The following is a 23672-nucleotide window of genomic DNA, read 5'->3' on the forward strand; positions in this document are numbered from 1 at the left end:
CTCCCGGCCAGAGTCTTTACAAACCACTTGGGAAGATGCTGTCAGGCACTGCCTTGGCCTCAGCTTTGGGTCCCTCTCTGACACACCTGTGAGCTCTTCCTGCCCTGAGACATTGGCAATGTTTGAGGCCACTGCTCAGAATCTCTGCTTCTTGTCAGATCAGGCCTCTGTGAGCAGGTTCCCAGGTCGGCTGGGTAACACACCTGCTAATGTAGAAGCTAGAGTGGGCTCTGTCTCCCTCCCCACGTAAAGGAACGATAAGAAAGCTCACATTTGCTGAGTGTTTACTATGTGCCAGAAATGGTGATTATGTAATTTATTTATGTGGATTTGTGAACTTAATCCTCACTTGATGAAGGAGCTGCCATTTTTGTTTCAATTTTACAGATGACAAAACTGAGCGGAGAAAGATGAAGCAATTGGCTTGAGTATTTCCCCTCTCCCAATGCCTGTAGGTGGTGGGGCCAGGCAATCTGATGGCTGGGTGGGGCTCTTCATCCTGGGGCTCTGATGTGCTGGCGTCTGCCGTGGACCATGTCCCACCGCAGGCTGTGTCCTTGCCTGCCCAGTCTGCTCCAGATCCTTACCGTCCCCTTCTCCTGATTCGGTTTTCTGTCTGTGGATATGTGCAAGGCTCACTCAGGAGCAGTAGTGGCAGGTCTTTTCTGCGAGCGTGGTGTAGGATGGACGGTGAGCAGGACAGATGAGCAGAGCAACCATGCTGTGGTCTGAGTCTCAGAGAGGGCCCTGAAGTAGCCCAGGGGAGCAGTTGTCAGCCACGCGGGGATGTAGGATTGGGATTGGATGGCTGCTGCCTCGGGGAGTGAAGCTGAGACACTGGATAAAGGGAATCTAGAGATTTTTCTTTTGGAACACATGATTAGAAGGACAAAGGCAAACTATTGAAATAAAGTAGTTAAGAACAGGAGCTTTGACAGGGAAAATGCTGAATTTTTTGGACATGTAGCACAAGTGCCATTCAGAAACACTGGGCAAGATCTCAGAGGAGTTTTAAGGTATCTGGATGAGATTTAGAAATCATCCTCATTCGTCAGTCTTCCTGAATTTGTCCCAGAGCTGAATTCACCCTCAGCTATAGCCCACCTGAATCCTTGATTTTCCCAGTTTGTCCCAAGTGCTGCCTTCTTAGAGAGCCTCCTCTGTGATGGCTGTGTTTTCTTTAATACTTTCCTCCTCCCTTCTTTATCAGAACAGTGTGTTATCAGCTGACTGTACATTAATATTTGTGACAATATTCTAGTAATAGTTGGCAATGACAGTCAAGGCTTGTTGAGCACTGATTGCAGAGCAGGCAGAGTGCTGGGCTCTTTTTCTTCAGTAATCTGCTTGAACCTCACAGCCGTAATGTGGATGCTAATCTCCCCTCCGTTCTACAGTTGAAGGAACTTAAGATAGGACAAGCAACTTAGCCAGAGTCACACGGTGGTACACGTAGAAGCAAAGACGAAAACACAAGTCAGTCTGACTCCACACTGTGTTGTCAGGTGAGTTTTAAAGGCTTGGGCGCTTCTCTTTTTATGGATTCTGTAGGATCACGTGGGTACAATGTGATTTTCTGAGGGCTGGACACATCTGACTCTGCCTCACATTCACTTTCTTAATAAATCAACCACCTAGGGATATATGGTCACGTTTTCCCAAAGATCCTCTTACAACAATACAGCCCTATTGATCAGAATTAAGTCTACACTCAGAGTACCACTCTCTGCATCCTAAACCTGACAAATGAAACTGTCAGACAGGCTGACCAGAAATTGATCAGATGTTCTCCTTTTAGCTGACACTTCCAAGAGAAGCTCTTCCTGACCAAATATATTTTCCTGCACAAAGATTTTATAATTAGCATCAGATAGCATAGCCTTATCTCCCATCTGATTCAGGGTCCAGCTTATGCTCTCAAGATAAAACTTGCATGGAGGGGCCAGTGCTATGGTGTAGCAGGTAAAGTTGCCACCTGCAGTGTTGGCATCCCATAAGGGTGCCAGTTCTAGTCCCAGCTGCTTCACTTCCGATCCGGCTCTTTGCAATGGCCTGGGAAAGCAGAAGATGGCCCAAGTGTTTGGGTTCCTGTACCCACCTTGGAGACCTGGAAGAAGCTCCTGGCTTTGGATCGGCACAGCTCTGGCCATTGCAGCCATATGGGGAGTGAACCAGCAGATGGAAGACTTCCCTCTCCCTCTCTGCCTCTACCTCTCTGTAACTCTGCATTTCAAATAAATAAATAAATCTTTTAAAAAAAAGCTTGCATGCAAGTATTTATAAAAGTTTATAGAAAAAGTGAAATTAAAACATGTTATTTTAGTGCAAAAAATTTTGAAATCCAAGCATAGTTTGTTCATAATCCTCATTTTCCACAAACTTTTTGAAGATCCTGGTGCACATGGATTTCAAAAACTTTTGCATCAAAATAAAGATCTGTTAATTCAATTTTCCATAAACTTTTTGAAGTACTCTCATATTTTTTTTTTTTTTTTGGACAGGCAGAGTGGATAGTGAGAGAGAGAGACAGAGAGAAAGGTCTTCCTTTTTGCCGTTGGTTCACCCTCCAATGGCCGCTGCGGCCGTCGCATCTCGCTGATCCGAAGCCAGGAGCCAGGTGCTTCTCCTGGTCTCCCATGGGGTGCAGGGCCAAACACTTGGGCCATCCTCCACTGCTTTCCCGGGCCATAGCAGAGAGCTGGCCTGGAAGAGGGGCAAGCGGGATAGAATCCGGCGCCCCGACCGGGACTAGAACCCGGTGTGCCGGCGCCGCAAGGCAGAGGATTAGCCTGTTAAGCCACGGCGCCGGCCGTACTCTCATATTCTTGAACTGAGAAAGACAATAGCAGTACTTGGCCCCTCATGAGTTGGCCAGATGATCACAACTGGCCTGGGGTCTTGGTGTCCTGCTGAGCTCAAACAATCCATAGAACATCAACTTCAGACAAGGCCTTTCTGGCTGTGATGTGTCAAGAGAAACTCAGGATTACTCCGCAATCCTGCCTAGAGACCTACAAAAACAAGAGCATTAACATAGCCACAAAGTGATCAAATCGTCACCCATCCTTGCCTGCTATGAGTGGATACTGTTTTTTTTTTTTAATTTTTTTTAACCAATTATAGCTTTAGCGGGGCTTTGTTTTTCCTATTTTCTCCAGAAAAGAATATTAAAATGTTCAATCACAGGGCAGGTGTTTGGCATAGCTATTAAGAAGTTGCTTGGGATGCCTGGATTTGAATCCTGGGTCTACTCCTGACTCCAGCTTCCTGCTAATGCACACCCTTGGAGGCAGAAGGTGATGAGTCAAGTAGTTAGAGCCCTGTCACCACCTGGGAGACCTAGACTGAGTTCCTGTCTCCTGGCTTCTGCTTGACCCACTCTTGGTTATTAAACTGTTTGAAAAAAATGAAACAGTATAGATGAGAGACCTCTGTCTCTCTCTGACTTTCAGACAAGAGAAATAAATACAATTTAAAAATAAATTGTTCAAGTGTGAAGTTGTCCCTACTTTGAGATAACACCCAATCCAGTCAGCCCTCACACTTTAGGATCCTCTCCCAAACCTCCTAGTGCAAACCCAAAGGCTATGAACCATGCCTTCCAGCACCTCTGACTGAGCACCCAAGCTCCATGTGGCATGTGGACTCCTTCCTTTCAAGAACTCTCTAAATCAAAATTTGTTCTACATAAACTGTAGGATGCTATGTAGCTGACATTGGCAAAACTAAATAATCCTCATCATAAACACTCATAGATTTATATGCAATCCATCTATTTGTATCCAGTGCAATTTGGGATCGAAAGAAGAATTTGATCAGACTCAGGTTTGAATCCCAGCTCCTTCTCTTCTTCCCCCTCTGCCCCATTGCCCGTTTTGTTAAAAAAAAAAAAAAAAAGCAGTAGCAACTATGGATTTCAGTCAGTTATTTAAATTTTCTGAATATTAATTCTAATATCACAGTATTAGTATAAAGCTTAAATGAGATCACAGATGTAGAATCTTCCAGAATGTTGACAGACTCTCCCCTGATGCCCTGTGACAGCATCTTTCCCCAAACCTTTCTTGATTTGGTTTATTTCTTCTACATAAGTAATCTTATCCAGCTTCTATATCCAAGTCATAAATTCTCACCTACCAAGTTGTAAGGATATTCAGAGAGTGTTTGTAAAGTTCCCAGTGTATCCTATTCCTTATTCTTTGTGCTATAAGGTATTGATATATAAAGGTCAACAAGTATTAAGTGCTAATGTATTTGATTCATTCTGAGATACCCAGCTTAACCTCCCCCCAACACACACTTTATTGTATTATCATGAAGGGAAGATTTGGAGATGAAAATTGTGATATGTGTTATAATCAGTGATGTGTCCTGGTTTAATTGGCAGTGGTTTTTTTCCTTAATGAACCATAAAATGTACCTGAGTTTTATGTCTTATTTTGATGGAATATGTTATGTATTTTTAAATCACTGTACATCTCCTCTTTTCATTATTGTATTTAGGAGTTTGCTTTATTTCTTAATTCAATTCTGACCTTAAAGTTCTAAAGTCAAATATAAACTCAAGAAGCAGATTTGAAAAATATTTAGACTTAAAACCACTGCATTTTAATCAGAGTTCAGGTCATGTGCAGTAGATATATTTATATAAGAAGGGATCTGACACAGACCCCCAAATACATTAATATAACAAACAGAAAATACATTTGATACTATCATGTAACAGATAAAATAATGATAAAAAATAACCTGAACAAGTTCTGCGAAGCTTTTGTTCTATTTGACTTTAAGCGGAACAAAGCCTCCAGAACAAGACGACAACAAAATAATGTTCTGATAAAAGGATAAAAGAATCTGACCTAAGTCTATTAGTGATATAACACTCCATGAATGCACTCAAGTTAATAGCATCTTTTAGCAATAGATACTTTTTCAATTACAGTAATGCTAAGAAATAAATAGACTAAGTGAGAGAAAAATGGTCAGAGACACTTGAATTGGACCAGTTGTTTGGCTGTTTGGTTTTTTTAACCATCTCTCGGAAAAGAAAAAAATCTTATTAACAGTCTATAGATGCAATATTATTGTGAATTTTCATATCGTAGGTCTAGTTATTAGAGATGCCATGGTTTGTCACTCCATTTCTGAAGGAGGTTTGGTAGCCCTTGGTGGTTTTTTCGCAGTGAGTCTTGTGATGTCTGTCTCTTGCTGAACAATTTTGCCTTGCCGTGCTGTTATAGAGGCTCCATTACTGTAAAGGTTGCTAACTAGGTGTGATGCTACAATTTCATGCAATGTAATTCCTCTGGGGGTATTTCCTTCCTGTCCTTTGCTGGGTTCTTCTAAATGACCCTACTTTCGCCAATCTTGAGTTGCACGCAAGAGTGATTGCAAATGCTACCCTTTTGGAGTGTCTGTAGAAATGCAGTTTTATTTCTGCTTTAAGGGATTTAAAATTTTTATTCCCCTCTTTTAAAGTTGTTCTCTGCCTACTTTTGCAAAGAATGTAGTGTTCTGATAGCAAATAACTGAAATGGATAGGCCAGACTCTTAGCTTCACAGCGCCTCACAAATGGAAAGGTACCAATATGGGTATGGAAGGAGAAAGTGGCCAGGCAAATTGCCATAAATCACAGAGCAACGATATTGCACTTGATTTCGTGTCTGTTTTGTTGTTTTAAAATGGATAAATATGTTGCCCTTTAAGAACGTGGGACCAGCTCTTCCTGCTGTGAACCCCCCACCAGGTTCCGTGGGGGAGAGAAGTGGTCCTGGATTGTCCCAGGGATCCAGCATGTTCCCCTTGAATATATCCTTTCTCGGCACACTCACTCTCCCCCTGCCCCTGACTTTTGTAGGATAGGATTTAAGAGTCTATTGCAAATGTCTGATAAAAGTTAGGAATTTAGGTGCATGTATGCATGAAAACTACCCAAGTTAGTAAGAGGGAAGGAGGGAGCCGGAGAAGAAAGCAGGGAGTGAGAAGCTAGGGCTTCTCACTCTTGGCGAAGGGCATGAATCACAGTGGGAGGACTGCGACCTGGGTGGGCTGGAATCTAGGAGTCTGCCTAGACCAGGTCCCAGGTGATGCCCCTGCTGTGGACCCAGGATCACGCCTTGATTACAGGGACCCTAAACTAAGAATGCCACTGTTGGTTAGCCCATTGTTAACATTATCTTAAAGATCTGGGGATGCGAGCTCTTAGGAATTTGGCCAAGTCTCCCTGAGAAGGAAAACCTGAAGCACAGGAAACACGTGTGACTGGTAGGGCCTAGCACACCCTGGGCCTTCCTCCCGTTACGCCTTCCTCCCGTTATCGGCCATTTCTCCTTCCTGGTCATTCACTTTACAAGACTGGGGACTTGGAGTGCTCTGGAGCCAGGTTCGGTGGGTGCAGAAGAGATCCTATAAACAAAATTTCAGTCATGATGTTGTTGATGATTGCAGTCTCTCTCCCTGAGCTACTTGCATTGGGCGCTTGCCTAATATAGTGTAGTTTTGGAGTCAAATGGAACTGGGTTCATGACTCACTAAGTTCATAGATGAGTTATTTAACCCATCTAAATCTTTGTCTCCACCTCTGGAAAATGGGAATGGTCATTCTGTTAACACAGGGCTTCTGTGAAGATTAATTGAAAAAATTACATTTAAAATCCTGAGCTTAGTGGTCAGCACATAGTAACTACTAATAAATGATGGTGATTCTAAAATATTTCAGCAATAAAGTAGCTTAGTGGTAAAGATGCAGGCCTTCCAACAATCAGAAAGCCCAGATTACAGTCAGCTTTCTTTCACTGTCTCACTGTGCATAATCAACAATGCCTGAATCTCTATAGAATTTAGTTTCCTATAGAAATGGATATAATAATCATAAGTACCAAATATGGTTATTAGAGTTGATTAAATAATATATACAAAGTAACATGACTTAGCACATGGAAATTTATGTCCATAAATGAAATCATGTTATCTCTAAAAAAATGATTTAGGGAAAAGAGGAATTATTTATTCAAAAGAAGAACCATTTTGGAAATATTTGGTCAGACATTTCCTGTGCCTAGAGGAATAACAGGAATGAGCATGCTGGGATTCCTGTGTTGACGAGAAACTACCAAATGCTCTGTGGCACACCGGTGTCCACCTGCAACAAACCAGTCTCTGGTCAAAGGGAAAGTGGAAACAGAATGGTACAGTGCGATGAGATCTTCATCAGACTGAATTTCTTCCTTGGCATTGGGGGAAAGTAGGCAAATGCATGCAGTTTTTAAAAATAGTTTTACTTGGCAAAATTAAATGCTGATACCCTTATTCTAGTCACCTAGCGATGAACGTTCTCCTTTAACTTGGCTGCTCTGTGAAATCTCAAGGTCTGGGGAAGTCACTGCTCTGTGATCACACAATGGCTTGCCCTTTGCATCACAAATGCAGCCCCTGCAAGTGGAGACCCCCACATTTTCCGTGCTGGAGGTCTCTGAGATCTTGTGCTCTGTGCACCATCAGAAGCAGCTGAACCCACAGGCCATCATTTTCAATTGAAGTGGTGATTTATTCTGCGGTAGCTCATGGTTAAATCATATTCTGAATGTCACATTCGTAGCCTCTTTGCCCCTGAAGGGCTGTGCAGAGCTCAGACCTCTGGAAGGCATCTAGGGTCTTGGAGGAGGAGAGGACAATGATAGATCACTGTGGTTTCCATGGTCTGAGAGCTTCTCTCTGAGCCAGGAGTTCGGGCTCCTGTCACCATGATGTAGCTGACTCTGTCTGACCCTGGCCTGGATCTTCATGTGGGGCTACCCAGCAGAGAGTCTCAACGGACTGAAAACTGTTAAAAATCTCAGGGGCAGATGTTCGGCCTAGCAGTTAAGACATGGGTTGCAAGCCCGCGTCCCATATCAAAGCACCTGAGTTTTCATCCTGTCTCCAGGCTCCATCCTGATCCCAGCTTCCTGCTAATGTGCACCCTAGGAAGTACCAGCTGATGGCTCGAGTACTTGGGTCTGTGCCGCCCATGTGGGAGATGTGGGTTTGCTCCTGGCTTTGACCCTGAGCCCAGCATCTGGGGAGTGGACCAGTGGATGAGGGCGCACTCTTGTGTTCTTTCTCTCTCTTCTTCCCTCCCTCTCTCCCCCACCTTACATAAAATTAAAAATAATAAAAGAAATAAAAGCCATGAGAAGACTTAAGATAGGGTAGCCCTTGGGTAGTAGGGCTTCCAATAGAGCCTGGTCGGTATTAGAAAATTACCCAGAATGTGGTTGGAAGTGGGCTTGAGGATGGGATGTTGCAAAGAACTACAGCATCCTGTCCATGGCAGTTGAACTGCAGTGCTGTAACACAGGTGTTAGGGAAGTAAAAGTGGCCAAGTTTCCCTCCCTTCAGCTTCACCTCCCCACCCCCAAAACTCTCTTTTCACCTAAACGCCAAGAGTTTCCAAGATGACTTAAAAGCTCTGACCGCTCTCCAGACACATTTGAAGTTAGTTCTCTGTAATTCTTGCCAGTTTATGACGGGGAGGTAACCTGGCAATCATGGGGAAGTTGCAGTCCTTTGGGTTCACCCATCTGCAGTGGATTGGGATGGTGACCCCGAGGAAAAGGCGATTCCTTCCCAGCCCCAGCGCAGGGGTCCGCATTGTGTTTGCACTCAGACCTACTAATTATAGGGCTGGTCCTGGCACAGGGCTGAGCAAGGATGAGAGGTGAAACATGAGAGGTGGCTTCATAATTGGACATAAAATCACCGGAACCATGACATCCATGGGGCACCAGAGTCCCACTGGTCGGTAGAGGGGACAAGCTTGATTCAGGGATAGGGTGTGATGTTGAGGGTGTGCCCAGCAATGACCTTGTCAGAGGAGGTGTTCATTTGCAGGGAGAAGTATGTTCAAAGGGGCAAGACTTAGATTAAAAAGCACGTGAAAAGTCAGGCAAACCCAGTTACAGGTAGCCTGGCAAATGATCACCAGTTAAGACCCTGCATCCCATATCAGTGCCTGGGATAAATACCTGGCCCCTGGCTCCTGACTCCACCTTCTGCTAATACAGATCCTGCAGGCAATGGTGTGAGCTCGAGTAACTGGATTCCCGTCACCCACCTGGAAGGCCTGAATTGAGTTCCTGGCTCCCAGATTCAGGCCAGGCCAGACATCTGGGGTTACTGCAGACATTTAGGGGGTGAACCAGCAAATGGGAGCATTCCCTCTGTGTCTCTGTCTCTCAAATAAATAAATTTTTTAGTTGAAGAAAAATCAGACAAACTGTTTTCAGGTGGCTTAAAGTCTGTGTCTAGGGGCATCCACGTTGCCCATCAGAGTGCCTGGGTTCGAGTCTCAGCTCCATTTCCAAAGCTAGCTTCCTGCTGGTGCACACTCTTGGGGGCACTAGTTGATGGATAAGGTAGTTAGTCTCTGCCACCCACACGAGAGACCTGGACTGGCTTCTGGCTGAGCCCAGCTCCAGCTGTTGCAGGTATTTGGGAGAATGAAGCAATAGATGGGTGATCACTCTCAGTCTGCCTGTCTGTCTCTCCTCTCTGCCTTTCAAATAAAAATAAAATTAAAAATCTGTGTCAAAGTGATTACAGCTCACTTTGAGACATAGCTTCGTCCTGTTAAGAATGCCAGCTCGCTACATGATAGACACATACTCACATGCATGTGGACATACATACGTCCGAATGCACAGAGCTGGCCTGCAGGAGGTATGAAGGTAGGCCGGAAAGAGCACCCTGAAAGGACTTACCCTCCTGAAGAGACTGCAGGATTTCAGGTGCAACCTCTACAGCTCTCTCTCTCTGCCAACAGTTTGGCATGGATTTTGTCACAATGTGTTTGACAGCTCTCTTTTTTTCACCAGTCTCTGAGAGGAAGCACTTAGAGAAATCAGGACCTTTATTGGCCTGGATGTCCCAGGAGTTCAGCTCTGTTTTATTACATGGATGTGAAAACATGTGACCAAAAAATGGTTGGAGGAAGAAGGGATGGCGATTTAGTAAATTTTGAGAAAAATGCTTTAAAGCCTTCTGTGGCACACGTAGACCTACTCTGCCTGTGGAACTGAAGCGCTCGTTGAAGGATTTTGTTAGATATTACAAAATCATCTTCAGATGTTCAAATAAGGAATTTGTAGGATTTCTTTCTGTGTGTCAGCTGGATGGTCCAAATCCTCCTGTGACTACTTGTGTATGTATGCACCCTTAAAATAAAGGTCAGCATTCAGAACCACTGGGAACTTAGATCTCTCACTCAGAAGAAGCGGACGTGCCCGGCTAGGAGAACCAAGGTGTCCGTCTTTGCTTTTTTGTCATCAGCATCCTCTGTTCTGCAGGTCTCAGTGGGTGAAATTACAAGTACCTGATGCCATCATTTATAGAAACACATAAACCCTCATGTGAGTGAATGAATGTGTAATTTTCAAGTGCGGCTTCTAGAATCAGCCTTATTACTTTAGAGTCTTGAATTCCACCGGAGGTCTGTAGAGTGTGCTGTATATAAATGCATGTGTGGCCAGTATCATAAAGAAATCCTGACTGGTAATAAAAAGTGGCAAACAGTGGCAGTGGCTCTGAATAGATTTTTATAGACACCTACATTCCCTCCTTGGCATTTAGTAATCTTGAAGAAATTGAAAGAAAGGGAACTTTAATTTAGAGGGGACTTCTGCCCTGCTTAGCTGGGGTTCACACGCCCAACATGAAATAATAATGCATTCAGCTGTCCATCTTCTAATAAGTAACCTTTGCATCACCTCACTCGCTGGCGCAAACTGCAAACAGTGGGTAAGAAAAGCATGAAGACCAGAAAAAGCTGAGGGGTCTCTGTGACCTTCACGTGATTATGTTTGTGTTAATGCACAGAGGACAGAATTCCAAACTCCCATGTCCTGAGGAGCCCAGCCATTAAAAATGCATTGGTTGTTGCCAAGGGAATCTTAGGCACTGTGTTTTGGAGGGATGGTCTGCCCATGGGAGAAAGTGGAATTGGTTTGTCTGGGCTAAACAATTTCTATTTGCAATTCCGCTTCCTTCTCTGTCTGCCATGGCCATCATACCTCTGCAAAGATAGTGGGTAAGTCCCCAGCAAGGACTACACCCTCCCAAGATTAAAAATATTTTGTTTCTTAAAATGACTTAGTTGAAAGAATAAACTCCAAAAAGGAAGCAAAATTCAAAATTCTCTACTAGAGTTTATATCTGTCGAGTAGCTAAGGGATGCTAAGCCTGGTCTACCTTAATGAAAATTCATTATATCAAAAATTTTCAAAAAGGATGGAACTGAAGGGCATCATGTTAAGTGAAATGAACCAGACAAAGAAGGCACATATCACATGTTCTCTCTGATATGTGGAAGCTAAAAATAAATATATAAATCTGTCAATCTGAACACAGAATGGTGATTCCTAGAGGCTAAGAAAGAAGTGTGGTCATAGAACATAAAGGGGGTTTGGATAATGGGTACCCAATCAGAATTAGATCAAAGAAATAAGCTTCGAGCATTACACATCTTAGTGGGGAGACTGCAGTTCATGATAACCTAGCATTGTATGAGCAAACAGAAGGAGTGCCAAGCCTGCAACCGTAAAGCAATATGATAGCAGGAGGACCACTGGTTACCCTGTGCTGATCACTACCCCTCGTATACATGTATTGTATACCACACGTAGCCCACAAATATGTGCAATTATTATTAGCAAAATTTAAGAAGGATTTGCAAAGCAAAAACAAATTTACTGTGAGGAACATGATGACAGGAATTACTAACGGTTATTCAGGAAGTCAGCTTGAGCTGGGTGGGGAAGTGGCATTTGGGAGACTTCGCTGTTACCTTTAACTCTGAAGATCACTCCTTCCCTCCAGAGTGCAGAGATCCACTCTCTGTGGGCTTCGGGTGTTAGATCACCCCTGGAAAGACGGTGTTGATGGAACCAATGACCTATGGTCACAGAGGCATTTTGATGATCAAAATAAGTTTTGATCAAGTGTGCCATTCAAACTCCTGATTAGTTTGAATGCCTTTTGCCACTTAGGACCCATCTTGTTTCTAACAAGTTGAAATTAGGCTTCCTTGTATTTGCAGAGAATTAGCTGGTATCATATAGCTTTTAAATTCTATATTATGATTGCTTTAAAATCAGCTTTTACATTCCTTGAACTTCCTAGGAACAAATCTTGGTTATGAAATAGGTATATCTGAGAAGGTTCTTCCCTTTGGTAAAAGGGACGTGAATTACAATGGAAGAATGTTCCAGGTGAGGAGACCTGGAGGGCCAAGGAGGTGATACTGACGGATGGCCCGTGTGCTTTGACCTCTTCAGCAGAGAAGAGTCCTGTCTGCCTGGGCAGCATCGAAGCCTCTGGTCTTCAAATATGGGGGTGTCATGCAGCACCTAACCATGCTTTGCTGTCAGTACCCACACAAGGGATGTGAACCTCTGTTCAAGCTCCACAAACGTTGGCCAGGCCTGGGGAAGACCACTGGACTAAGCCAGGGTCTGCGTGAGACTCGGAAGCTTCTTGACACTACTGGTTTTCTGTATTTCCTGATTAGGCTACCATGGACTAAAGCAAGCACCATACAGTTGGGTTCAACCAACTGTGAATAGATAATACTTAGAAAAACAAAATCTGTCCTGAACACGTACAGTTGTTATCCTGGCATTATTCCTTAACCACTAAGTTGTAACAACCATTTACCTGGCATTTTCATTATGTTAAGCACTGTAAATTATCTAGAGATTTACTTAAAGTAAATGGGGATATGTGAATTGATTGTATGTAAATACCATATCATTTTACAAAAGGGACATGAGCATCTGGGGATTTTGGTATCTGTCGTACATCTTGGAACCAATTTCCCATTGATACTGAGAGAAGATACCCTAAAACATTGTTGGTAGGAATGTAAACTAGTACAGCCACTTTGGAAGACAGTGTAGAGATTCCTCAAAATTCTGAAATTAGAGATACCACATGACCCAGCCATTCCACTCCTGGGAATTTACCCAAAGGAAATGAAATCAGCATATGAAAGAGTTACCTGTACCTCCATGTTTATAGCAGCCCAACTCACAATAGCAAACATGTGGAATCAACCCAGATGTCCACCAACTGATGACTAGGTAAAGAAATGGTATATATACATGATGGACTACTACACAGCCATAAAAAGGAATGAATAAGCCAGTCCCCAAAAGACAAATATCATGTTTTCCCTGACTTGTGATAACTAATATATAGGGTACAAAAATATAATGCATGTGAGCAAAATTGACCTCTTGAGATTTGATTATTATTTATAGCCTTTGTCCATACTCGAGGAACAGTGGTTATTCTGCTTACTCCTTGAATTCTTTATTTTGTGGAGGGTTAAACTTGTAATTATAAATAAAATTCAAAGTATGTCATTGTAAAAATCACAAGAAAAATAAGAAGAGGAGGGGGGATGTTGAAGGAGAGCAAAGTGGGTGGTATCTTAGAACAGTATGTATGTTGCAAAGGGGCAAATATCTGGGGAGAACACCTGTAGGTTTAGGTATCTTGTACTTTGGCTTAATCATAAGGATAGCTAGGGGCTAGTGTTGTGATGCAGCAGGTTAAGCTGTGCCTGTTACACCAGCATCCCACGAGTGCTGGTTCAGGTCCTGACTGTTCCGCTTCTTATCTAGCGCCCTGCTATTGTGCTTGGGAAGACAGTGGAAGATGGCTCAAGTGCCTGGGCCCTGCTATCCATGTGGAAGCCTAGGAAGGAGCTGCAGGCTCCTGGCTTTGGCCGGGGCCAGCTCGGGCTATTGCAGTCATTTGTGGAGTGAACCAGTGGATGGAAGATTCCTTTCTCTGTCTCTCCCTCTCTGTGTCATTCTGCCTTTCAGATAAATGGATAAATGAATCTTTAAAAAAAAAAAAACGGATAGAGCTGACTAATGATGTCAGGATCAATGCACAATTGAAGGTGATTGTGCTCAGTCCATTGTCACGTCTGCCTGACTCCTGTCGTCATGGAATGTGAACTAAACATCCATCTGTGGCCACAAATACCCCAGTGCTGAGCCTGGGTGGAGGGCAGTCCTGGAGCAGATGTGGGGGGCTCTGTGACACCTGCCCTGGGTTGATTTGTTGGTCTCCTCAGAGGGTTTCAGTGGTAGCTTCTTCTGTGGTCAGGTCACTGGGAGGCTGGGTCCAATCTGTCCTGTCATCACTTTCACTCTGATTAGCTTCATTCTGAAGAACTTGCCACAGCCTTTCACAGACATGGGTCAGCGTGGGAAGACCAGTTCCTCTGTGTGACACTGATTGAACCTGGTAGTATGGGCGCTGATCTTGGAAGAAAAATCGCTCTCCTTCTCATAGAGGGCATGGGAACCCACAGCCACTCCCACCTGACACATATTGGGTTTTTTCAGTTGGGGGCCCATTGGCATCACTGGGGTAGCCAGCTAAGAGGAGTCTGATCTGTAGCTTAGTGGAATATCCTGCCTGCTCTGGGTGACTCAGAGCTCCTGGGCAGCTGGTTGAAGTTTTGTTTATAGTGGTGCTGCCTACTCATCCGACACCCCCCAGCCCTGTAAAGCACTCCACCAGGAGGCCTGACTTTTGGTGCAAATAAAAGTTTGTCAACAGCTTAAAAAAAAAACCTTTATGAAATTTGTTTCCTTTTTATAAATAAATTTTTAAATGTAAACCAAACAACAAACTTTATAAAGAAAATATAAAAACCAAATACAGGACATAAATAAAGAAGCAACTGAATTAGTAAAAGGTCAAAGATTTATAAGATCTGGAGAGAAATCAGTATGAGACAACTGAATTAGTAATCATCTCTTCTAGACTCTCAAAGAGCCACCTATTTAGTTCGGTTCCAAACACTCATCTGGTGGTGCACAGCACATGTTTAGGGTGAGTGTACAGTGGCCACCATAACTGGGGTACAAGCGACTGAGGACTGCACCCCAAGGGCCAGGGATATGAATTGATTTGGTTTGAGGCAGGCGAATATTATGGACAAATTAAATATTAATAGATTAAACACAAATTAAATCTTATTAAGTAATAGTAAAGAAATAGCACTTACAGGGCAAGAACATACTGTTTCAAGAGGTGCCTGTGATATATTCGCTCATTGAATCCCCACAGCAGCAGCCCTGTGAGGGAGGTACTATTCCTGTCCCTGACTTTTACAAGAGGAAGCCAATGTGTAAAGAAGTTGAAAAACAAGCCTAGGTCCGTGCATTTAGTTAAGTGGCAGAAATTAACACGGAAGCATCCCTGCTGCTTACCTTCATAGCAAAATGCTTTTAATATCTAAATTGCAATTGAGGGGGAATTTGCCAAGAAGCTAATCACTCTAAGACATTTTCAGTGTTTATGTTAAATAACAGGGGAGTCAAGTGGATGCCTAGATCGCTCTTAAAGGAATTATCCCACTGCCGAACTATAAGGCCATCCACTGTTTTATTGAGTGCATATTCGAAAACTGAATGAAATGCCTGCACAGCCCCTGACCCATGGGCTCATGGCTTCTCTCTATTAAACTCAGGCCACTGGCTTCCCAATAGGACACAGGGTGTTCCTAGAATCCCTTTGTCTGCAGGAATGGTGTGCGTTTCCCAGGCTCCTGGTCAGAAGGAACCCACCCAACATATTCAAGTTTGTGTTTCGATGTCTGTAGCCGTGGAAATACAATCTACCCTCAAATTCTCTGCTAGCGCAGGCTAAGTGTTGCCTCAAATCTCTCTGCAGCCTTTAGCCGATGTCATTTATTCATTCTGACTGCTGGATTCCCCTTCTGGCTCTGAGAAGCCCCCTGATACGGGAGCCGCCTTCCGACCAGACAGATTAGTTTATGGTCCTACAAGGTTAAGCGTGATACATGTGTTTGGGGGAGATGGAGATGCGCATTAAGAAGAAACATTACTTTCTGATCCAGGCAGGAGAGCATACATAATCTCCTCTAGAGCCTGTGAAAGACTTCATTTTACACATGAAATTGCGTGGAATTGCCCCAGACTGCCTGGAACACGGCTTTTCAGAATAACTAGCCTCAGAACAAGCTGCTGAGCACCAGTTAGGGCCTCGAAGCAACAGAGAATAAACGTAAGCAAATGTAATCTGGGTACAGTTACGGGGAACACACACACTATCTTGTTGACACAGGGCCTGCGTGGGACCAGACCTAAGCCTGCAGTGACATGCGTGAGGAACAGCGGCAAAACATGGGCCTGGCACACGCCAAAGAACCAGGAGACGGAGGGGCCTTGGGTGGATGGAAATCTTTTAAGAGTCAGCTTTTTACATCGATGCCAAGGGCTTTTCTGCCTTTCTCTGTGTTGTAAAATTCTCTTTTCACCATTGACAGGAAAGTACCATGTCTGGTAACCAAATTATTGCAGAATTTGGTTAATCTGAATATTTGACCAAAATCATCATTTTGGGGATCTAGTGAGTGTTGCAAATCCATAAAGCTCGGGTGAGAATTTTAAGACAAAATAGGAACCGGATACGTATGCTCAGAGACTGTAAGATGTGAGCTGCAGAAGGTACCTCCCGGTTTAAAATGCCCTGCTTTTCAAGCATAATAAGTAAATCACATATAAAAAATTTAGAAGAAAGGTCTTCTGCACATTACAGGGAAATTGTTGGCATCTTCTGTAGGGTCATCTTAGCCTTGTTATTAAATGACAGCAATCATTAAAATGCCAAACATATTTTGACAGAATTCACTTTATAAAATGTCAGCAAGTCTGTGTTTTTATTAGTTTGTTCCAAATCAATTTAGAAATTTCAATAGAATGCTTGTAAGTATTCCCCAAGCAATGTCCATTCCTGACTTTGTGTGCAAAAAAATATTACAAATTAATCAGATTTTCAGATTTCTGCATAATGGCTTTGCACGTTTATTGCTTAATCCTATTATAAAATGCTGTTATGATTGACACATTGCTGCGGAGATAGAAGTCAATTGAATAATATGTAGCAGTCAATTTTATTTGTAGCTTAATGTGCTGAAGTGTTTTTTCCACATTTCCATTATTTATAAGTCTGTCCCTTTGGAGAATAAATAGAAGAATTTGTTTTAAATGAGCCAATAATACCTTCTTTAAAATTTATAAGTGTGACAGAATCATATCTTTTTTTTTTCTTGGTCGTTCATTGCGTGCCAGTAAACGGGATTTGAATTGTCTTCCACTTACTATTCATAGGACAAACATCAGGCAAGAGGATCTTGCTAAGGTTCACTTGGAATTGGATTTCAACCACCCCATTAGAAAACTCCAAGAAAACAAAAGCTACCAAGTAGAAACCCTCAAAAATCACTGCTCCCTTAGTATATTGGTTTGTTTATTTGTGTGTTTATTGTTTCTGCCACTATTTTTCTGGTATGGCTTGTCCTGAGACAAAGTACATAAGCATGCATAGACTCAAGTGTTAGAAGGGTTTGCAAGAGGCACTGTGATGGTGGAATCTCTGTTTTCAAGCTTTATCCAATGGGCAAGGTAGTAACTTGGGTTCTGTGCTTAGCGTAGTGGGGCTCCCTGGAGTTAGGGTGGGATTCTTACTGCTTCAGTCAGCATCCAGGAAACTTGCTAAAGGAGATCCATATTCTTTTTGGGCTGGTGCAAGGTTATGTTAAAACTGGTTTTGTTTTTAGGAATGCACATTCCTAAGATCCGGTTTCTGCAGCATGAACGGAGAAGGGCAGGAAGTGTGAAAGGGTTGGGGAGACAGTATTGGGCGATCATATGGACGGACTTGGTCATATCTAAAATCACGTGCTGTTTGGCTTTGGGTAATTAGATTAGCTGTTGCTTCCCAGGCATAAAGAATGTGGTTTCCTGCACATTGGCTATGCCAGTGAATGCCACGCACATGGCTGTGTAAAGCAAGCCTATTGGCACAATGGATGATAGTGTTACTTTATTTGCTGTGCTAGGCTTCTACCTCCTAATGACTTTGGCCATCCTGAATGTCCCTTAGCGTCATTGATGCAGGTGCTAAATGATTTGAGCTCTGAAACAGTTGATAAGTCACTCTCGTCAGATCATCTGTGCCTCATTATTCTGTGACGTCACGTGAGCAATCCCCAGGCAGATCTTCCATGAACGGAGTCTTTCTCTTTTGAATTTCAGGGGCCAGAGGAAGCGCGGCTCTCTCAGAGCCAGGCACGCCCGACCAACACCAGGCCAGTCAGACCCATCCCCCATTTCCAGTTGGGCCACAGGTCAGTACGTCTCAACTGCTTTCCGTTAGGCAATGCTGAGGGTGATTTAACCAGATAAATAACCAGATAAATAATAATGAGTTAAATCCAATTAACTCCAACAGAGCAAAGATAGTGATAAATTTTTGTATGGGAAACTGTATGAGTACATTATTTATTAAACATCATCAAGAAAATATGTATCTGCAAATTCCTCTCTCTTCCTAAAGGAAACACTGGTTTTAATCATTTGGAAAAATATGTATATTGGTAAAGTACCACAACTGTGCTGTTGGTTACCATGCAGTTTTCTAGAAAGTAAAACTTTAATGACTGGAGTGTGAAGAAAATTAAGTTATTTCAACCTTACTATAGCCATTTTTGAAATACAAGATGTGATTTAATATAAAAAAGTTAATGCAATTTTAATGCAAGTTCAGCTTATTGGGTTTGACAATACTGTACATCACACATAGCTCTTGCATTAATAAAGAAATACATTCATTATTTTTTAAAGTCCAATATTTGTTTTTTGCAGCCTGGTGTGGGTTATATGGAGATGTAGAACACAATTATAAAAGCCTGGGCTTTTTTGTGTGTTTTTAACCTCTATTGTTTACAGTGAAATTTTTGGGCTTCATCCTGCTTTTATGGAAGAGAAACTGATGCTTGGGTCTTTCTTTCCCTTCTGGTACCATTGTTCTCGGAAGTCAATCGCTTTCAGCACAAGTTGAGAGCGTGGGATGCTCTTGATGCTCTTGGTCCAGTTGCCACCAAGTGTCCCTGTGGAGTTAGATTCCATCATCTCTCTGGGAGCACAGATAACTCCATGCTGTGCACACAAAACCTGTGAGGCCATCTGAGGAATTACAGAAGCCTCGACAGAGGCTTCCTACGCATCTCAGGAGCAGGCTTCTATGTGTCGTCCCCCTTCTAGGTTGACTCTTGTCACATCCTGCCTGTGTGTGTACACACCTGTGCCTGTGAACAGACCAAGGGCAGCACACTCAAATGCCTCCAGGTGAGGTAAGTGGTGTCACAGAGCAGGGTAGTGAGGGACGGTGGCACTGTGACAAACTGGAGGGGGCATGCCCTGCTCTGAGCCTGCAAATCCAATTTGTGAAATGCTACAGGCCAAAACTCCCCGTCTGTGACCTTTTATATGGTCTGAGGAGCACCCATGTGCCTTCCAACTTACCGTGCTGTTACCATGGGCAGTGGTAGCACACCAGGACACCACTGGGAACTGAGGGCATGCTTATAATTTTGTACTTAGTCCCAGAGTATGTTTACTTTGATCTTCAGAGTAACTTTGTATTTTTTTTTAAAGGGAAGCCTTGCTATTCCATGTGAAATGTGCAAGTACATTAGGAGCTAGAGTAAGTGGTCCAAAATTAGGCTGCGCAGAGCCTTTGAGTCTTTTAACGGCCTCCCAGACAAGGCCTAGAGGGGACTTTGTAGGGGTGGCCAAAGAGTGGGCTCAGCCCTCTCCATCCCTCCCCCTTTCTGCAGAGGAAGCATTCTCCTCTCTCATCTGTTCTTTGTATGGAGAAGGGCTAACACATGGATTCCGGGGCAGCCTGCCTGCACTTAAACTTGAACACCATGCCCACCTCCACACATTCTCTACTTGGGACTTTGAACAGCTCACTAACCTCTCTGCACCTCATTGGTAGGCTAACTGCGGCATTAGAATCATGCCTGCCTGTTAGATGCTGGATTTTGTACTATGCCTATACTTGATTACCTTTTCCTTTAGAGAATAATGAAAACTTTTTGGCTCTTTTTTAATATGGGCCGGCGCCGTGGTTCAACAGGCTAATAATCCACCTGTGGTGCCGGCACACCGGGTTCTAGTCCCGGTTAGAGCGCCGGATTCTGTCCTGGTTGCCCCTCTTCCAGGCCAGCTCTCTGCTATGGCCCCAGTCCTTGGGTCCTGCACCCGCATGGGAGATCAGGATAAGCACCTGGCTCCTGGCTTCGGATCAGCGCAGTGCGCCGGCCACAGCAGCCATTGAGGGTGAACCAACAGAAAAGGAAGACCTTTCTCTCTGTCTCTCTCTCTCTCTGTCCACTCTGCCTGTCAAAAAAATAAATAAATAAAATATTAGTAATATGAAGAGATTTCATGTATTTCATAGGTGTAGTTCTAAGAAGATAACCATACTTCCTTCCCTCCATCCCCCTCCTTCCTCCCTTTCTTTTTTTCTCTGATTTTTGTAAAGACATAATTTCAATCCACTCTATCTACAGGCTTAATTCACCACTAACCATAACATTCAATTATGTTGTAAATATTCAACCATAATATTCAACAAATAATAAGTAGGAAAAAAGTCAAAATCTCCCAAATAAGAGCTTTGTATTGGTTCCTGTAGAAGAAAACTTGATGTGGGGTTTTGCTCCACACTGCTCCTGGAAGGGTGGGGCGAGCAGTGGGGTGCAGGGCAAGCCCTGGATAGAGCAGTCTAGGATCAAATGTGTCTCATGACCATCTTGACTCTTCCAGGGCAGGAATCCGCCTACATCATCCTGCCAAGGAGGACACACCATGCCCTCAGACAAGTCTACTGCTGCTGCTCAATGTCTAATAATGGCTTTTGGATCAGCTGAGGACACAATCAATTGGGCAAAGAATGTTATAATAATAAAAGAATTTTCAAAAAGAATTTAAACTAGAACTAAATATTTTTATCTGTAAAATTCCATTTCTTTAAATATTTATCTATTTGAAATGGAGAAAAAGGGGAGAGAGAGAGAGAGAGAGAATCTTCCATCTTCTTCAAATGGTTACAATGGCCAGGCCTAAGCCTGAAACTCCATCCAGGTCTCTCACTTGATTGGCAAGGGCCCAAGCACTCAGGCCATCTTCCACTGCTTTCCCAGGCACAATAGCAGGGAGCTGGCTGAGAAGTGCAGCAGCCAAGACTTGAAACTGGTGCTCACACAGGATGCTGGCATCACAGGCAGTGACTTACCCACTGTGCCATAACTGCAGCTCCTACAATCCATTTTAGATCTTGTTTTTACACATTTATAATTTTACTATCTTAATAATAACCATTCATATTTCATTAGCGATCACCCATTTTTAAAATGTACTTTCTATTTTTATAAAGAGGTGTCATAATAATCCACTTTAATGCCAAGGCAATAGCTCATCAAGTTTAATATTGTAACAAACCATTTTTCAACACTGATGTATTTTTAACTGCAACACATTTTCATGCATTTATCACTTTTCCTTTTGGATTATATCTTCACACTATATCCTAGAAGCATGTTCTGAGTCAATAAGGAATGACTATTTTTGCAGCTCATGATATGTATTTCCAAGCTGCTTTCTGAAAGGATTATGCCAGTGTGCTTGTCCCCTAGCCATAAAGCTGCGTAATGTCACACTGTAGACTTTTTCTAGCATTGAGTTGATCTTTTACATTTTTTTTAATTTTATAACTGAAAATATTATTTCATCACTTTTTTAAAAACCAAAATTTCACTGATCCCAATGAATTCTTTCTGGAAAAACACAGAATACATTAGATGAGAGTCTTAAATACAGCAGGGTAGGATCAAGTGAAAGTTTGTTGAAAAAATAATATACAAGTGCAAGTTGTTACTTCTAAAGGTATTTAATGGACCAGTATTGTGGTTAAGCCACCTGTTTTGATGCCTGCATCCCATATTGCAGAGCCAGTTTGAGTCTCGCTGCTCTGCTCCCAATCCAGCTCCTTGGGAATAATATGGGTAGGAAGACAGTAGAGAGTGGCCCAAGTTCTCAGGCCCCTGCCACCCACGTGGGAGACCTGGCTTCAGCTCATCTCAGCCCTGGCCATTGCAGCCATTTGGGGAGTGAAACAGCAAGAAGGAATATATTTTTTTTTCTCTCTCTCATATATATATATATATATACATATATATATACACACATATATATGTGTATATTTATTTATATACATATATATAAATAAAATCTCTCTCTCTCTCTCTCTATCTCATCTCTATCTGTCACTCTACCTTTCAAATAAATAAATAAATCTTAATAAAGATATTTAACTCCTCAAGGAATGACTATACCAAACTTTTCCAAAGAAACAAAACATGGTTTCAAAAACATTCCTTTTCTCCAGTCTTTTTTTCAGGGAGAGAGCACGATGCTTTGCTACTTCTTCTGGAGCATTCAGGCCCTGCTTAAGTGGCAGGAAAGCATTTAAAAGTCCACTGGAAAGTGAGCTCCGTGTATCTGTTTCGTTGCAGCCACTTCTGACCGCGCAGCAGTTAGCCTCTGCGGTCGCGGGCGTGATGCCGGGAGGACCCCCCGCCCTCAACCAGCCTATCCTCATCCCCTTCAACATGGCGGGACAGCTAGGCGGTCAGCAGGGACTGGTCCTCACGCTGCCCACAGCGAATCTCACCAACATCCAAGGGCTGGTAGCCGCGGCCGCAGCTGGAGGCATCATGACTCTGCCATTGCAGAACCTACAAGGTAAGCAGGTGTCCATGTGCTCTGGCCACTGCTCCTCGCAGTAGACCAGAAAAGTGCCCTGAGTGCTTCCACTGCAGAAGACAGGGCTGGGTTTTGTGTAGGAAGCAAAGCTTCTCATTGTCGGTGAATCCTGAGCTTCCTCAAGCCATCGACGTCCTCAATTTTCGTTTCCTAACGTCGATATCAAAACCTTTCAGGCTGTCTGGTAACAGTCATGAGCAAACGCTGCACAACACTGAAAACCTTGAGTGTTACGTCACTGGGGTCTCATTTGAAGGTCTGAGTTACAGTCTCACAAGTTCTGCAGTTGAGCCTTGCAAAGAAAGGTTAGGACCGACTTGGTACTCGGACAAAAACTGCTGCTAGTTTGTGTGTGAAGGGGCTGGAATATCTCAAATGCAAGACATTATTTGGAATAATCAATTTAATGTAATCATTTCGCTTACTAAGGATATTTGGTTATAATTATTAATCATTGTATATTTGATCTTCTCTTTTGTCATGAAAAAGAGATTTGCATGTCAAAACTTTATTCCAGGGGCCTAAACCAGAACTGGCTGTAGTTTTACTCAAGAAGGGGAGTTCTGTTGAGGTTCTGGGGGCTTTGGCTTTTCTTTAAAAGATTTGGTAACCCTGACTGATAGTTGATTTTCAAAAGTCTCAGGGGCAGAATTATTGAGAAAAATTGCGTGAATATGCATAGGGTGCCTGTTAAATAGAAAACAGACTGACTTTGAACTACGTCAAAGGATGTTTGTTTTCACTATTTAGAAAAATGTTAACAATTTTTTTTTCCAGAGTGAGAGTTTCACTGGGTAAGTTATCAGACAAATTAAATACTTTATTTGTTGATCAAATGTCAGGACTCTAGGTAACTTATTAAATTCATTAGCACATCAGTCCAAAGAGTAAGAAACAGAACAATAGTGGTTAATCCTTGACCTGAACTTTTTATGGGCTATGTTCTATCTCACCCATTGTTGCCACTTCTTGAC

General features: G+C 42.9%; 1 protein-coding gene across 1 annotated transcript in view; it reads left to right on the forward strand.

Moving 5' to 3' along the window:
• The window catches only part of POU6F2 (POU class 6 homeobox 2), a 485940-nt gene that overhangs the window by 190821 nt on the left and 271447 nt on the right, over positions 1 to 23672 (forward strand). The window contains exons 3-4 of the mRNA XM_062179142.1: positions 18121 to 18212; positions 22449 to 22677. Of these exons, the coding sequence (XP_062035126.1) occupies positions 18121 to 18212; positions 22449 to 22677 (321 nt within the window). The remainder of the gene's footprint in view (positions 1 to 18120; positions 18213 to 22448; positions 22678 to 23672) is intronic.

Source organism: Lepus europaeus, chromosome 20 (genome assembly GCF_033115175.1).
Source record: "Lepus europaeus isolate LE1 chromosome 20, mLepTim1.pri, whole genome shotgun sequence".
NCBI lineage: Eukaryota > Metazoa > Chordata > Mammalia > Lagomorpha > Leporidae > Lepus > Lepus europaeus.